We start from the raw sequence: 18,225 nt of genomic DNA on the forward strand, positions 1-18,225 counted from the left end.
CAGACACTTTCAGATTCAATAGTTGCACATGACCACAATGAATGCTGTAGTATTTGTTTAATATGAAAGTGATATACACTTATTGTAGACATTTTTTTGAACAGAAGGAAAAGAAATTTCAGATGCTGATCAAATGTTTCTATTTCTGTCATTGGAAAACTGGAATGACTGAAATTTTGTTAAAGGAGTGAAAATTGTGAGAATTGTGTTCCCCTGTAAGGAAAACTCTTGCTTCCTCAAGTAAATATTCTATTATTGAGAAGGTAAACTATAACTTTAAATTCTCTAAGCAAAGATTTTCTTGTAAAAAGGAAAACTCACAGACTACTGAAGAGAAAATAGATAAGAGAAATCCAGCTGGGATTAAAAGAGGAAAAAAGTATTTTAAAAACATAAATCCAACTCTCCTTTAACCTTTGCTCCCTCCTTCCAAAACAACAAAACTTTTGGACAGAGCAACTCATGTCTTTCATGGTGGTGTCAGAGCTGAAAGATGAAATAAAAATTTCTATAATTAAAACATTTCTCAGATTTTGCAGTCTATTTGAGCAAAAGGACATTGAAACAAAGTCCAATGGTGAGTACATTTAAGTGTGCAGACAAAAGAAGCTGTAGCTTCTCAGTCAACTTCAGAGTGAAGCAGAGCAATGTCATCACTGCAGTGTCAGTACAGGAAGGGTGTAGGTTATCAGTAGTGAGATAGTATCTAGACTAGATAATTTCTCAGATGAAATTGCTAGTTTGGGCTATTGTGAATAGTTTTGATAGTAAGATACGACTTTTTTTCCCTCATATCACTCTTTTCCCCTCCTTCATGCACCAGAAGGAAGGGGATCCAACATAAGATCTGGGTGCTTCATCTTTGTACAGGGAAGATCTCTGGGCAGCATCCCAGTCTCAGGAGTTACCAGAGTCTGGCCTGCATGGCTACAGAAATATGCACATATTGATATGTAAGTAAGGCTCATTTGTGTTTATAGCAAGTGACTGCATTCATCTGGAATCATTCTGCATTTCGATGGCCTTTTAATTTTTACAGTTGCATAGACAAAAAGATCCAATGCTTCACCAGAACATGTAATCAGAAATTATTATTTTGATGAAACATTAGACTGTATTCTGTACAATGTAATTACATAAAAAGGTTTGATGTTTAACAGAAACAAATTTTAACATTTCTTGTCAGGATTCCAAAATCCTGCCTGTTTGCCTTATCAGTCCTCTTACCAGGTCTCAGAATTTCCTCATATCCAGAGATACTTTTCCCTCTTCATGTTTCTATGCTGAAACAATTCTAACGTTTAAAGACATCACAAATCCAAATATATTTTTATATAGACAGCAACACATTCTCCACATCTCTGCTTTTTATATTTTCCACCTTTTATAGCCACTTATTCTATTCCAAAGCCTTCTACTATGAATTCTGAAAATATAGTTCCTTCCTTCCCAACAGTTCTGCAGTATCTGCCATCCGCATACTAAGTGCCTGTGCCTTCCTCCCACTCAGGCAGATACTGAGTTCTCAAAAAGCTTGAAATGTTACCACTTTTTTTTCTGTCCCACAAACAGTGATTATCTGCCACTGGGTCTTCGAGGGTATTAGTCATGAAAGACAGAGGCTTTTTAAAGAGCTGCATTATCTGTCAAATCTTAAATACAGGATATCTGTGCTCAGACAGGATTTCCCAGTTCTATTTAACAGGGACTCCAACACTCACTTTGAGGATTTTAGGCTGGAATCAAAGACCAGGTGTCACAAAAGGAAAATAACTGAAACCTTTTTTAAAGCATCTTGGAAAAATAAAAAGAAATGGAAATCATAAATACAAGGAATTCACTTAATACTAAGACAAAACCTGAGGTAACTGTGTTTGTGAAACTCAACTGCTACTGGAACAGAAAGGTTTAGATACATCTTCTCTTTAATTGTAGTACATTGTAAGCAAAGAGCAATCAAGGAATGTTTCAAAAAAATGACAAACACTCTACCTTTAAAGCTATCTGAAAAATAACAAGTGTTACTAGAGATTTTAGCAAGTCATCAGAGTTCTTATTTGGCAGCAATGGACTTTGAAATTACCATAAAAACAGCCAACCACTCCTTGCAACAAGTCAAAATTTCCATCAAAGAACACCAAATTGGCTTTTGGCTCCTAAATTTGATGAAATTGCTGACCTTCTAGACGAAATTTAAAATGAGATGATTATGAAGAATAATTTTTTAAAAGGAGAAGATTAACATTCCTTTTTCATTAATGATCTCTGTTAAAAAGAAAATCTTTCATAAAAAATCAGAGGGAGGAGAAACAATAAAACCAAAGGTAGCTGGACATGTTGTAATGAATATAATCCCACAAGCCCCTCATTGTTAAATCTATCACGCTTCATTGCCATTTAGAAGTCTGTTGGGGTCCCTCCCCTGCCGTGTAGCCCTGGGAGAGGGGCCCTGAGGGCACAGACACGGGGTTTCCCTGCCCCTGCTCAGCCTCGTTCCCATTGGTTGGTTTGTGTTCCCTGCGCGGGCAGAAGGACCCTTGGTCCCGTGACTGGGACAGTTCCTGGGCAGAGCTCCGGCCATGCGGCTGGAGAAATAAACATCTCTGAAACAGCTATCAAGAATCTGTCTGTCCTATATATTTCCTTTCCACGGGACTCCTGGTTTGGTATATGCGTGTTGCAGGATCCCCACTGCAACAAATGGTGGTGAATTGAGAGCAGAACGATCCCCGATCCCTAAGCGACTGATTTGTGTGAGTAAACCCTGGAAACTTTGGATTCCTCTTCTTGGTTTTGCTTTGCTATTCCATATCTAAACTATGGAGGAACCGTGGGAAGATTCTTGGCTCTCAGAGCCGCATATGGACATTTATCTTAAGCTTAAAATGATTCTTGAACAACGATTTGTAAATTTTAGCTTGATTCAAGCTCAAAAAGAACTGAAACACTTCCCGGCATGGTTGTTTAAGAACTTTTTCTATGTTTCTTGGGATTTAATTCTTACCAAGGGCTTTTGGAAAACCGTTTGGACACAGTTAATACTGGAGTCAAAATATATGCCGATGGAAGAATATTTTCGTGAATATTATTTAGTTACTGAGACTGTTGAGCAATGTCAGCTGTGTCCTGGTGAAGGGAAGCGTGGCGCAGGGACCGTGCGGCCCAGGCCACGTGCACCGAGCGCTCTGCGAGCAGCAGCGAGGCAGTTCCCGCGCGCGGGCGGAGCCACGCGAGCCGCAGTGTCGGTGGCGGAGCGGGGAGCGGCGGGACCCGGCAGTGCCCGAATGGCCCCGTGCAGCGCGTGGTGGAGCGAGCCCCGGGAACGCCCGGCCGAGAGGGGCGGCGCGCAGGCAGCGGCTGGCGGTGGCGGTGGAGCGGAGCCGCGCCCAGCCGAGACGCGCGCTGGAGCCGGGCGCGGGGGGGTCATCGCTCGGGGGCCCGGCCGAGACGTGGGTGCAGCGCCCGGCATCGGCAGCGAAGCTGCGACCAGAGGAGGCGACGCACGGAGAACTGAGCGGCGTGGCCCGGCCCGGCCCGCGCAGCCCCGAACGCGACCCCGGGAAGAGCGCGCAGGCACCAGCAGCCCCGAGAATTCCAACACGGGAGCGACCGAAAGAGAGAACAAAGACGCAGCGAGACAGAAAACAGCAGCCACTTGAAAAAAGGAAAAAATCATAGTAACTAAGATCTTAGGGATAGTAAAATGGTATAATGTTAAGCAAAATTATGGTTTTATAACAAGGTGTGACAACCAGCAAGACATATTCGTGCATAGAACTGCTATTAAAAAGAATAACCCTGAAAAATGCATCCCAAGCTTGGGAGATGGAGAGGTGGTGGAATTTAATATTGTACTAGGGAGAAAAGGGTTACAAGCATCGCAGGTCACTGGGCCTGATGGTGTTTCTGTAAAAGGCAGTATATATGCAAAAAATCGTAGTCACGTTAGACAGTATCTCTATTGTAAGCCCCCCCTACAGTTTCCCTTTCCTAATCCCACCTTTCCCTTTTACCCTATGTCCTATTACCCCCAGTGTATTCCCAATCCGTTTTTTCATCCATGGTTTCCCTCACAAAACCATGCTTTTGCCAATTGTTTCCCCAAAAATCCCTTTCCAATGCCGAGTGGGGGATGAAAAGGGGGAGGGAAGAAGTTAAACCCTCTCCTGCCTCAGTTTCCCCACAAAGCATGCTCAGAGAGTCCTGTCTCCCTTCTGTCAGCCCTAAGATGTTCCACAGAATCTGTTTGGACATTTAAAGACTCAGGAGGGTGGCTTGTTTTGTTTTGAAACTGTTCTTGTTATGTTTATCCAGTTGTTTTCATTCTCCTTTTATTAAAATAAAACGGGTGAGGTGTCGGGGTCCCTCCCCTGCCGTGTAGCCCTGGGAGAGGGGCCCTGAGGGCACAGACACGGGGCTTCCCTGTCCCTGCTCAGCCTCGTTCCCATTGGTTGGTTTGTGTTCCCTGCGCGGGCAGAAGGACCCTTGGTCCCGTGACCGGAACAGTTCCTGGGCAGAGCTCCGGCCATGTGGCTGGAGAAATAAACATCTCTCTGAAACAGCTATCAAGAATCTGTCTGTCCATATATATTTCCTTTCCACGGGACTCCTGGTTTGATATATGCGTGTTGCAGGATCCCCACTGCAACAGAAGTCAGGGACTGAAGGATTAAAGCTATAAAGATTATAGGATTAAAAATCATATACGCTGATTTCTACCTACGATTAAACAATATTTCATAAGGAATGTCAACCTTTTGTTCTTTACTGGCATCAAGGCCTTGATCTTTGCAAAATGTGGTGGGGTGAATTCTTTTCTGTGTGACAAGACAGGATCACTCCTTTCAATCGTCCTTGTAGGAATATTTCAGGCCACCTCTATTCTCATGCCACACGTTGTTTGCATTACAGTGGGAAAAAACCCCTTGTGCTGCCAATGACAGTTCTGCTACTTGCTTCAGTGGTGAGTGGAATCCAATTTATAGCTCATTAAAGATGTGAATTGTTAAAACTCTGGCCCTGTTTCTCCCAATGAGTTTACAAAATCTCTCTCCCTCCCTTTCTAAATTACATTACACATTCCAGCTGAAAACTACTTAAGCTTAGCCATTTAACTTGGCAGCAAAATGAAAAAGAGATGCTTTTGGAAACTGGATGCGAGTAGCTTCAGCAGCTCCAGCAGGAACTCAAGCTACCATAGTCATTCTAGCCTTGGACTGCCCTTCAGTTGCAGTGTAGTTTAAAGTGTAATATCATTTTAGCTCCAGTTTGCTGGCTCTGTTTTGGGGTATGTCACTGGTGAATGTGTCTATTTTATTCTGAAATTAAATTATAATTTGGAAAGTCTTACAAAATAACAGTAAACCTTTACTGCTGTTAGAAAATGCATTATTCACAGTATCTCACACCACTGATGAACATGCTGTGTTCCTTACAGGGGACATTTGTTATACATGTTACAATACTTTACGCATTAAGGGCCATTAGCAAAAATATTATTTCATAGATCTATGAACTTTTTCAGCTGCGAATCTCAGTGCAGTTTACAAGCAAATAATCTTCACAGACACATGAAAGGTGTGTTTACATGACCCTCGTTCAAAAAACTCAGAAATTTGAAGTGATTTGTTTCAAATCATCATGAAGCAATTAGAATGAAAGTCTGTGGTTTTCCTCATGAAGGACCACGGGACAAGTTAGTAGGTTCCTCAACCTGCATTTAGCAACCTTTAAAATCCTCAGGTTGCTGGAAGAGTTACTATGGGTTGCCAATACCTCCAAAGACAGGGATCCTTGCAGGCTGTGTGCTTTGACAGCAGGCAGCTGTGGGATGCCTCTGGGTCCTGGGCATCTCCCCATTTAAATGCACAATCTGAGGGAGCAGTGGGAGTAGTGAGTGCAAGAGAGCCAAGTGCTCGCTGAATAATCAATGATAAATTTTTTTCTCTACTTTTACTCCTTCTTGTCCTTGCAATTACCAACTCTATTTAAGATTAGTGTTAGTACTCTACAGGGATTTGTATGGCTGAGACTGTGAGAAACTGTAATGGTTGTAAAGGCAGAGTAATACTTAGTAGTTCATTACAGCTGAAAGGACTTATCTCTTACACTGGTAAGTGTGCTCCAAGGAAGCCTCCCTGTCTGCAAGAGCTCCCCCAGGGAGATACCAGAATGCTGCCCAGGGCACAGACAGCCAAGGTATGTACATGTGGACAGCTATTTTGTCTTAAAACTTATCTAAGGATGAAGAATTACTCTTACAAGCTGTGTCACTGAACCAGGTCATCCAGAGAAGCGTCTTCTGAACTCCTAGGAAGAAACTCTAATGAGGTAACCCCTTTCTTATTTTTATTATCATTATTGTGAGTTTGGCATGGAAGGGTGTTTTGGTCAGTGAATGCCCAGATGGTGTTGCCAGCATGAAATGCCCTTCCAAATGTCATAACAGTTCAAGATATTTTGTTATGGTTTAATTAACCCAAAATTGAAAATGCAAGCTGCGAAAACCATGTTCAATATGTCCTAAAATGACAGAAAAAAATTTCATTGTGATCAATATTATTACAAGTAATGCCAGCTCCATTACAAAAGTGATTAAATAATACTTAAAATGGGGTTAATAATCTGCAAAAGGGATTTCTAAGTAAAAACTCTGTGATTTAAAGGTGCCGTATTCTTATCATCTGGAAACACCTGGATTTAAGTCAAAACTGGAAATAAATGTGGTATTCTGTCAATCTGTTTCCTAATTCCCAGTCATTTGTTCCTATCACAAAGCCACCAGGCAGGAGTGCGTGATGGGCAGTCCCTGCTCAGAAGTGACTCAGGCCTGGAACAGGAAAGGGTTTGATGTCTGAATTGAAAAGCGCTTGCAGAGCAGCATCAAAAGTTTGCAGCAAAATTACTCATCTGTGCCTGGCACTCTCAGCTGAACTCCGTAAGCATTGCTTTCTTGCCCTTGGGAAGAAAACAAAACAACAGTTCTTGGCACAGGAACTCAAACCATCCCAGAGGAGATGGTTTAAAATGTCGAGGGACAGTGTCATACTCTATGCTCCTCTCTGGAGCTGCTCTCTATTATATCTCTGGATTGTTTAATCTGAAATTACATTCTGCATCCCACCTCGCAGAGGATCTTACTCAACATGTCTTTCTTGCTTACAGGATAGTGTTTGTTCCAGCCTGCAATGCAGGAACTTCTGCTTTAAAATAAAACAAGGAGACCCTCCCACATTTTTTTGAGAAACATATATAATGAGGACTGGTCCTCAAGAGAGGATGCAGAGGAGGCCAGATTCAAGCTCTTAAAGAGATGTGATACTCAAAATTTGCTAAGCTCTGGAAGAGATCAAAATTTGGGATGCAAGCTTGTGATTAGCCTTTCCTCTTTTCTGTCTTCAGCCATGTCCCTCTTGACTGTGCAGCCTTTTTGGCTTGACATTTTGTACTCAATTTCCTACCCACAAATAAACTCCCAAAACAGGGATCTGGATTTCTTTTCAGGCACTGGGCATCCAAATATCAGATGTTGCAGCAAGTATCTGCTTAGGTGCCCATATCAGTTATGACGGGGAATTCTTTGCCTGCCCCTTCACAGAGGGAGCACTCCCTCAGCCACCTCCTGTCCATTGTGGTTGTGCACAATGCTTCCCCTCTCACCTGAAATCACTTAATATGTCTGTATTGAAATATAAAAATTCTGTATTTTTCATGGCAAATATTTTACTAAGGCTTAGACTCCAGCCTCCAAATGGCTTTAACTGTTAAACCCACTGGAAGTATTTCTGAAATTTCATGTAACATGGATAGGTGGATAGACAGAGAGGTTTTTTCAGTGTGGTTAGAAGCCGTTTTTTATTAACTGATAACAACAGGAATAATGAAAGATAACATAGACCAAGTAAATTTTTATGAATTGCATTGCTTCCATTGTATTAGAGACAGACACTTATGTGGCCCTTACTTATTTCTGGCTTAGTCATGTTTTAAATTAACACTAAGCTAAAATTCTGCAAGACAGATTTCTTGAAAAAATGCACATGTGAATGGATAACAAAATAAGCGAAGGCCTCTTTGTACATAGTCATGTCTCATTCTATATAAAGGCATAATTTCATATGGTGACCTATTTAATACTCAACAACATTCCAGCATTTGAATAAAAGAATTAGGCTGTGCGGGTACAAAGTCTAAAAAAGAGACTCTTCTCAACATATTTCCAACAGCAAATATAATTCCCTGGATACAAGGTTTAAAATAGTAATGCTGGTAAACCCTTGACTGTAGTAGAACAAATGGTGCCATTTAACACACAGTGTAACTAGCACATAGCATTAGATATCAATCATGACTTTTATGATTTTTATTCTTGTTTTCATCAGGAATAGAAAACTACTTTTCTGAAGATAATATCACTTTCTACTTCGGTTTCATGGGGAAATGAACTTTATAGGATCGTACTATTTCCCCTGTAAAAGTCTGAGTCTATTGTTAGTTTTCACCTAAATTTAGCAGAGACTCAGGTATCTCAAAGACAAATATACTGCCCTTCCAAGAGATACTCTATGCTCAGCAGGTACTTTCTCGTTTGCACAGTCCAATCTGGTTTGCAGAGACAGAAAAGAAGAAAAGGTTTTACAAGCCATCGAGAGAAAAAGAAAATATTGGAAGCAATGAGCAGAATACCATGTAGAGAAACACAGTGGTCAGGGTCACACAGCACTATACAAAACCCAAAAGCTAGCCTTCTCTCCTAGTTCATATTGGGATACTTCCTTCAACAGAGACAGGGGATTGGTCTGGAGTTGTAAGATGTCCTGCTAGCACTTTTTTCAGTCAACAGTGTAGAGCACTTCCTCCTCATTCCACCTCCTCCTCTCCTACAGCACTGGTCTGCCCAAGTTTCACATGTAGTGCTCTGATACGGATATATCCCAATATCTCAAAAAATCCCACAACCCCTTGTATCCTAGACTGCTGAAAGATTTGTTTTCAAACCCAAGGCTACTACAATCAAATAAAAAAACTATTTGTAGGAGAGTATTTATCCTCTACAAGTTGCCATTAGCGGGCATCGGAAAACACAAACGGTATCCGTTTAAGACAAAAGCTCACTACATGGCTTCCAGTGAAAAATATGTGTAAGGGAATCAAGAGTAATGCTTTACTCATAAAACCAGCATGCCTATGCCCAAGTGCATCTATAAAACAAAATTATGAAAGGTTGGTACATCTTACTGCAGCATAGTAAGGAATCAGGTAAGCAATGACAAATTCTGAAGAAGAGCTGCGTGGGGCAGTGGGAGCATCAAAGGTACCGCCTGTGACTACAGGAGTGGGGAATATATAACCCAACAAAATGGGATAGGAGGGTGGGGTTCTGTTCAGCATGAAGACACCGAAATGCAGCAGTCTGTCTGCATACAGGTGTTCACACAGGTGGATCAGGTGTCTGTGTCCTCTAAGTGCCAAAGCAGAGCTGATATTCACAGTCAATGAAGTATAAAGGCAACTCAGCTCACCCTACATAAACATCTATATTCTGCAGTCAAGTTGGTGGGTGTAGAGGAGATGGAAAGACAGATGACGGATGAATGCTAGGTGAAATCAAAGTTTTATTTATAGTTGTAGGCCTATTTGTATTTCAAAACTAGGAGAAAGGAGGTTGACATAAAAAGAAAGAGAGGGTTAAGAGTGATAGAGACCACTGCTTGGGACAGATTAGTAATGAAATTAGTGAAATTTGTAAAAGAAATGAGTGAAACTTTACATATCTGATCCCAGGAAATTTCAACAGCTGTTTAATAGCCAAATTGGATATAGAAGAAATCCTTGATTTTTCTCCAGAATAAAAGTTCCCTAAAATGAATTAAAAAATTTGAAAAAATTGCTACATTTCTTAATGAAAAATGAACTTCCTTAAACCTGTGATATTTCATGTCATTACAGCTGAACTGCCTTTCAATATAAAACTACATTTCTTACTGCCTTATGGGACTTGTCATTCTTTTCCATATTCTCTCCTGAAGAACAGACTCAGTTAGAAGACCACTCACATAATATACCTGTAATCATGCAAAGCCCATGAATCTACTATGTTATATGACTTTACAGGAAATTTAGCAACCAGGGAATCTACCTCACAGATGCAAAAGGGGCAGAACTATACCTTCTCTAGTACTCTACACATAAAAATTGTTTAACCAATTTTGATGTAAAAAAAAAATCATTTAAAAGTAGTATTTAAATTCAAAACCCCCAAATTTTTAATTTGTATTTCCAGCAGAGAAAACACAATTATTTCTATTAAGGTCAATATTTTCTGGAGGAAATCAGAAACGTGTAAAAATTGCAGCTGTTATTGTAGAACTGCCAGCTATTTCTACTTATTGCTATTATGAAACTCAGATTGGCACCATAAAAACAGAGAGTAAGAGGCAGTTCTTGCTTCAAAGACCTGCCATCTAAGTAGATCTGACAGAGCAAAAGTCAAAGTAATTTGCTGAAGTGCACACAGAAGTTCCATGAGAGAGAGACAGAAATAAAGATCAGCACTTAAAACCTCCTGACCTACAAAAGGATTTAGAGCAGTAGGTGTCATTAAAGAAAAACAGAGAGTCCACAGCACGCAGATAAAGAAAGCTTGACTTGGTAGAGCTTGTCAATCTCTTGGCAAAAGCATATGAAAATTTTTCAAGAGGAGGGATGTGCTGGAAGGTTGATTCAGATTTTGTGAAAGGAAATGAGCAAGCAGTGGGATTTGCAGATACAGAAGCCAGAGATAATGAAGAAATCATATTTGGCAAAGGAGTATTGAAGAGCAGAAAGTGGAAGAGAGGAAATGCGTGGAGCAGAGGGGGCCCTCAATACCACCAGCCCGGAACATCAGGACTCTGATATCATACTCTGCTTGGACATTGTCTGGTGTGGAAACTGCATGCTGGTGGCAGAATGAAGAAGGAGGACTTGGCAGGATTTGCACTGAAAGGAGAACACAAAAGTTGGGTTATTCACAATGAAAACCTGATAGGAGAATCTGGTAGATGATTAAGACGTCCTAATGTATCTCAGAGAATCAATACAAGTTTCAGATGTGACAAAATGAATGTCAATGAAAAGCACAGGTTATGCAGGTAGCGATAAAGCATCAAGGTAAGTATCATTTCCTATCTAAACACTTATGTCTTTGTAAAATTTTGTATCTCTGAGTAAAGTATGCCAGAATAAATCATAAAGTGCAACAGAAAAGATGTTTGGCATAAAAAAAACACCTACCAAGCCACAGCTGAAATTAATTCTTGGAGTTAGATTAAATTTAAACAAAAATTCCAAATCCCTGTGTGCTATAGCAAAGTCCCTCGTGTTGGACCTCCTTGGCAAGGTACAGTCATTTTAAGGCATATAAGCAATTTTGAAGAACTTTTTCCTCTGCAGGTATTGGATTAAAAAAAAGACAAATGATACTTTTGAAAAACAGGAGAACCTTAGAAAAGAGAGGATGTTGCAAGAACAATCACTGTAAGAATAGAAAATCTCTCCCTAAAGTCTTTTATGCATCACTCCAAGTACTTTGCATTAATGAGCTGAGCAATCTTAAAAGAACAACATGACCCAGCATACTATAGTGATTCAGTAATCCAGTGGTCAAATAACTATAAAATAATGCTTTTTCTTTAATGCACTGATCTTCATCTTAAATTGTTTCAGATACTTTGATATTTTTTTTAAGTGCTGTTCTGATCTCAGTATACAACAGCTAACAAAAAAAGGAAAAAAAAAAAGCAACACATTTACTCCAAGTAACTCTGTGCAATGTTACTCCACAGATATTGGTGGATTTTTTCCCCTGCTTTTTCCATTAGTATTTTCTTAGGAGCAGGCTAAGATATAGCTTCATATAAGTAATGTGAGAAATTCAGAAAGCAAAGCTCCTGTGCCCTTGTTTTGTTTCAGTATCAGACCTTTTTGTAATCACTGTAGAATTTAGTCTGGGAGCTCGTGTTGTCTGTGCTAGAATAAGCATCACAAAATCATTCAGACATGTAATTTCTGATGTCAGAAGAGAACGTCAGAATTGCTGCTGAAATAAGGAAGCAATTTTTGGAATATATCAATCTTTCAAAAGAAAGGCATTTACAAAAAAAAACCAACCCAGAAACATTTTTTACTAAACCACTGACCCTGCAATTCTTACAGCCAGCGACTCCTCAGTGACCTCTTAATCAGCTCTGACTTTCCTTTCCATTAATAGTATTTACATTAACAAAATGTATATATTTTGGACAATTTAAAATAAATCAGATGCAGTACCTGAAAACTTACTAATACATTAAAAATATTTTAAAATGCTTTGAATTAAAGCACATAGCATGCATGCATTTAATGCTCTGTATCTCACAACAATAAAATAAGTAGCAGCCTTTAGAAATCATAACATCTTAACTGACTAATCGAACTGACATGGAAGTATAGAACAATGAAAAAAACCCCTTATCAGAAACAGATCGACTACAACACATTCTTTCCTTGGCTTTATTAAATGATTTTGATTACTGATAAACTTTACCAGAGAAAAATTAGAAATTATACTCAATGCAAAGATAGTTTGATATGATTTGTATTATTTCAAATCTCTGAATCTGTCAATATAATAATCTCTCTTGCTCAACAGTTACAGCTCCTTTAAGCATCCTCAGCAGTATATATGCTTTTAAATTTTAAAGCATTAGCAATGTAGTACCCCCCAAATCCAGCCTTGAACTCTGACAGACACTGATCTCTTGTCTCCCTCCCACACCCTGTTTTATCAGACACTATTTTGTTTAAATTGGCTACTAAATAGCATAGCACTGTACCTTTAAATACAAATCAAACAATATTCATATTCCCACGGTGCTGCTAGTTTCCCTTATGCATTGAATCGCCTGTAGATTAAAAGCTCAGAATCTGAAAAGGGATTCTGTTCTGCAGACCAAAGTTCTCTGTAGGAGATGAGGGAGAGGGTCAGTCCCGGAGTCACACACACAACAGGCAGAAAACACACTTGTGATCCTCAGCTTTGGATAGCATCAGAAAGGGGAATAAAAAGCAGAAACACATGGCACACTGAGAACTGGTATCACTTATGGCTTCTAACCAAAGCAGCAATTAAACACCTTTCACCATTCCCCCAAATGCCTGATTTTTGTAAGAACTGAAAGAGAGACACACACAAAGGAAAATCCCCTCTGAGCAGCAAGGAAAACTTAATCACCTACCATTTTCTTTGCACTCTTCTGGAGGTTTAGCCTTTTTCGCAAGTCGTGGATCCAGCCATGATGTTGTCTTTGTGTTATGGCTGAAAAGAAAAGAGATCACTCTGAGCAGACACATACTGAAAGGAATCAAGTTTATTCCTTAAGAAAAAAGGGTTAGTCCAACAAAATTGCAATCGATACACTTAATTTGCTTACTGGTTCTAAGTAGCCCTGAAGGAGGTGTAAGAGTAATTGTGCAAGGCAGCTGTAAATTTGGCAACCTCAGCTCCCTGTCCTCAAAGCAGCTATTTTTATTAAAATCAACTAGAATGTTGCCAAGTTAACCTCATTGAAAATGCAGAACTCATCCAGAGCAAAAGGAATTTATTACAAATACAGTGTTCTCCCGTTGAACGAGTGCAGGCGACAGGATTCTGTACCATTCTCACAGTTTTCGGATAGAATTATTTTCGTCTTAAACCTGTCCTTTTCATAAATACAGGTTTGTTATTTCTCACCAGCAGCACTGACAAGGCATAGCAAAAGTGATGCAAATTACAGCATGCTCCTGCAAAGTCTACATTTACGGACAGGGTGATTAATGATACTTTGTTTAACAAACCTTTATCTCTCCATATATAATCCTTCCATAGAGATAAAATAGATATGCACAAGCTGAATGAATCATGTGGCTCCTTTCTATACTCAGAATAGATCTTTGAGAAATCAGCCATCAAATAGCATTGAACTGGCACAAATTGTTTTCTGGGAGATTATTTTGCCAAGTGAATTGATACTTAGCACAGCTAATGAGACTTAAAGCCAGATCCTTTCAATGTATACCTTACCCATAAGCAATTAAATTTGGAGCCAAATATTGTAAATATATTAAGGAAGACTATAAACCAGAAAATGATGTGATCATTACTCTTTGATTTTTTGAGATGCCTTTCCTACAATACCATCATTCAGAGACACTTCTAACCCATGTTTTATTTATCTGACACATCCTAGGAGGAAGCTCATTCCATACAGTATTGAATTATTTAGTTTATTATTAATTTGCTGTGTCATTTTAAAGTGTGCTTACAACTTCTCTTATAAACATTGGTATAAGGTGTACAAAAACAGGAGACCTGGCAAAAAAAATGGATTAGGATGCAACTGTTTGTGAGTTACTGATAGAGTCTATGTGATCCCAACACCACTGGTTCCCTTAGGGAAAAATAAATAAATAGAACCAATTCCTTCTCCCACCTTGTCTTCCATGGCAGATAAATTTTCCTCTGCCTCAATTTCTCTCTCTTTCTCAAAACAGTGACAGCGCCTACTTCTCAGCAAATTGTCACTATGTTAAAGCTTCCTCCATGTTTTGGATGGGGACGAAGGTAGATGAGAGTTATGTATGGATAAAATAGTAACTAAATGAAAATTGAGGCATTTAAATTCTTTTTTCTTTAATGCATTATCTAGTCTAGAACACCATTTGTGACAGGTGAAGAGGATAAAGAAACCCTTTCCTTTGAGAGCTGAGCTATATTTGCAGAGTATGAAGAATGATGAGCCAAAGGTAAGGTGAACTTGAAATGATGCCAGCAGCCTGTGCTTGACTGCAAGTGTAACTAAGACTTTCTCAGAAGCTCTGGCTGCCTGTGGTCTCCTGTAGGGTGCATTTTTATACTGCAGCCACAGCCCAACCACAGCTTGTGCAGACACACTTGAGCTAGCTTTAAATTAACTGGAGGAGATGCTCCAATAGTGTCAGTGCAGCAGGGTGGAGCTCAGCGTGGGCTCATCGCCCCAGCATCCATCCACTGAGCTACTTGGGTGCATCCAGCAGCACATGCTGAACTCCACACCACCAAGGCTAACCCATCAGCAGTGCCAGGGTTCAGAGTGAGCTTGGACATACCTGTGGAAGCTGCAGTTGCATCTCTGGAGTGTGGGCATGTCTGGACAACAGCCACTCTCTCCCAGCTCTTAATTCTGAATTGTTTTAAGGACCTCCACTGACTGCAAGGACTAAACCAGAATCACAGATTGTCTCCGATGGCTTTAAAAGAGCAATATATATGACCACTACTACCAATGTTTGCTGTGGTATAGAGCAAATCTTAAATTTTACAAAGGAAGTAAAAATAATTACCCCTGTTTTAAAGGTGAGAAAATGTAGTCACAGAGTCATGAAATTACTGTTCACATCCACCAAACAAGCCAGGGACAGCAGCAGTACTAAAAGCCAACTCTGTTGCAAGTCAACTGGCCAATGTCCACCCCTCACACCCGGCCAATTCACCAGCCCTGAAAACACCCCCATAATATTTTTAGAAAGAGTTTTCAAGTATCTGCGAAGACAGGTGCCAAGCTGAAAACAAGCCCAATTCAGCATCAATATTTAAAAATGTGAATTAGTTGGATTACAACCTTCAAGGTTTTTGGTGAAACTGAGAACAGCAAGCAGTTATGTTACCCTTTAGCATAAATGTGGCTTCTGCAAACCCAGCAGGACTGAAGTCTCAGTTATGTGCAAGATGGCCATATTAAACAAAACCATAAACAAATGAAAAAAATCAACAGCTCTTACAACAGAAGAGTGATCCTTCAGTCTGCAGTGGAATTTCACAGAATGGAGATGGTATTTCATTTAGATCAGCTCTTACAGCACTCAATCTCCTCTTCTAGGTGCTATCTGTCAAACCTGTTCAGCTACTTAATAAAAGCAAAACTCATCCGCAAGAACTTTTATCTATAACAAATAACTGCAGGAGAAAAGTACCTTTCGAAACTCATCCCTCTTTTCCTTACTTGTATCCATGCTTTTTCTCTTGCCCTGCCTCTCCACTTTATAATCTATACTAGACATACAATGCAGTGGGACTAAACAACTCTTGCAATGGGACCTTAAATGCTTCTGGGCAAGTGCTTCAGTGGGTAAAAAATCCTTTCCTGCTCTGAAGACAGGACTTGAAAGAAGGCAGAATCAATCCCACCTGTCTTCTAACACCTCTACAGTACCATCAATGTCCTCTTATGCTCTCCATAGTGCTGTTTGCTTGGATCATTTTAGCAACCAGGTACACAACACACAAGCATTCTTTCAAGGAGGACAGACATGACTACTGTCACACTGCTCTCAATAAAAGAGGCAAACGAGTAGCCCTGGAGTACAGCATAGTGTTTTTTATGCATGTCTACTTCTGTTCTGCACAGGAGGTTTACTTGGCAGGGAATTCTTCCAGTCTCCCTTGTGTCAGCTATTCCCTCTTCAGTTCTGTTAAGGACTAGAATCTCTAAAAGCTAAAGGAAGACAACATTTATCTCCTAAACTGTTTTTATTATAAAGGAAGCCTTGATAGGAAAGCTTTAACTATGGGAGAGGAGACAGAAGGAGCAGTAAATTGGCCAAATTAACACCAATGGCAAAAGTAACACATATCTGCTGCATAGGCTGTGCACACTGAATGCTTTTTAAGCACTAAAAACCTGGCAGAGGGCATAACCTGTGTACCTTACCACTGGTCTAATCATGTGTGTCCATTTGGGAAGTCTTATAGACAGACCAGAAGGAAAAGGGGCTGGGGATTTACAGATTAGTTATGAATGAGTTGCGGATGAATAGCAGCAGCAGTTGTGGAATAAATGCTCCAACAGGAATTTGGAGCTGTTGTCAGTGACAGAATGAGAGTGAAGTGATGCAACAAAAGCATCCTGTGAGAAATACATCTGTGGCTCCACCAGCAATTTCCACTGACCAATGCTTCATTATTTGGCAATAACTATACCTTATAATTAAAAACACGTCTAGAAAGCCCATCTTTACATAATTTCAATGATTTTGATTACTAGTTAGGACTCCTGAGATAAGTGCTGGCAAACCAACAATGCTTGTCTTAAACTCTCTCTTGAAATTAACAGTAAATTCCTAATTTTTCAAACTTTGAAAGCAGTTAACAAAGGATCCCTTTGGTCTTGCTTCAAGCACATGGAACATGGGAAGAACATAACTTTTTAAAATTCATCCTAATTTGTTACCTGCTATGCACAAAATAGAAACTGCAGGTAGGCCTGAACTGTGTTGAAGTTGTTTTTTTTTTTTTTAAAGGTCATTCAGTAAAGCAGAGCTTAATACTTTAGCCAAATAATAATTAGCCAAAGTCAATAAAATAATTATTGCTAAGCTAACTTAAATCCTCTCTCTTTGCCAAGTATTTGCACCTAGCAGAGACAGTTTATTATAATCAGAGTCCTCTGGTATTAGTTGCACACAATTTTGAATATACGTGGAAAAAAAGTTCTTCAACTGGTTTAAACAGAGTGAAAGAAAGCACAGAATACTTCCCAGAAACCTTGACTCAACCTCCTGTTTTTCTCCAGATTTTCTTTATAGCTCCACTTTTTTCACAGAGTCTGTTTATTTGCCTCTGTTCCCTGTTAATAGCACTGGAGCTGGGTACTAGGACTAGAGGCTCTCTGGGAATCTCACTGGATACCACTCAATATCTTTAGGAAGTAAAAAAACACTAGGAGTGTGGCTTTTCTTATCTAACAAAGTGTTATCTTTTTATTATAATTATTTGTTAGACAGTATATTATTTTACTCAAGCTTTGAATATAATGGATTTGTGTTATCAATCTGTCAGTTTAAAACACTTTGACAGATGAAGTTTCTTGTACTAAAAAGCCTTCAGGCAATCTCTTGAAACCTTTTGGAAGGAAATATAGAAAGTACTTACTGACAGGAATAGCTTTAATGTCTTTTAAAAGCACTGCAAACCTATTCTAAATAGTGAGTCTTGCAAGGTATGTAACTTGCATGTTATTGTGAAAAGCATTTCAAAAAGGGCATTTACCAGTGTGCTACTTCAGTGTGTTTGGGGGCAGCACATATGGGTTTGTTTGGTTTTTTATTGTGAACATATTAAATTTCGGCTGGTCCTTGATCTAACAACTTGAGCAAAGGGGAACATAGGAGAAGAAAACCACAGTGTTC

The 18,225-nt window shown here is 39.6% G+C and overlaps 1 protein-coding gene across 13 annotated transcripts in view; it reads right to left on the reverse strand.

Moving 5' to 3' along the window:
- The window catches only part of MAGI2 (membrane associated guanylate kinase, WW and PDZ domain containing 2), a 727,751-nt gene that overhangs the window by 216,219 nt on the left and 493,307 nt on the right, over window positions 1-18,225 (reverse strand). For all 13 annotated transcript variants that reach the window (XM_048300656.1, XM_048300645.1, XM_048300648.1 and 10 more), the window contains one exon: window positions 13,257-13,336. In XM_048300656.1, the coding sequence (XP_048156613.1) occupies window positions 13,257-13,336 (80 nt within the window). The remainder of the gene's footprint in view (window positions 1-13,256; window positions 13,337-18,225) is intronic.

This window comes from Corvus hawaiiensis, chromosome 4, assembly GCF_020740725.1.
Source record: "Corvus hawaiiensis isolate bCorHaw1 chromosome 4, bCorHaw1.pri.cur, whole genome shotgun sequence".
Classification (NCBI taxonomy): Eukaryota; Metazoa; Chordata; class Aves; order Passeriformes; family Corvidae; genus Corvus; species Corvus hawaiiensis.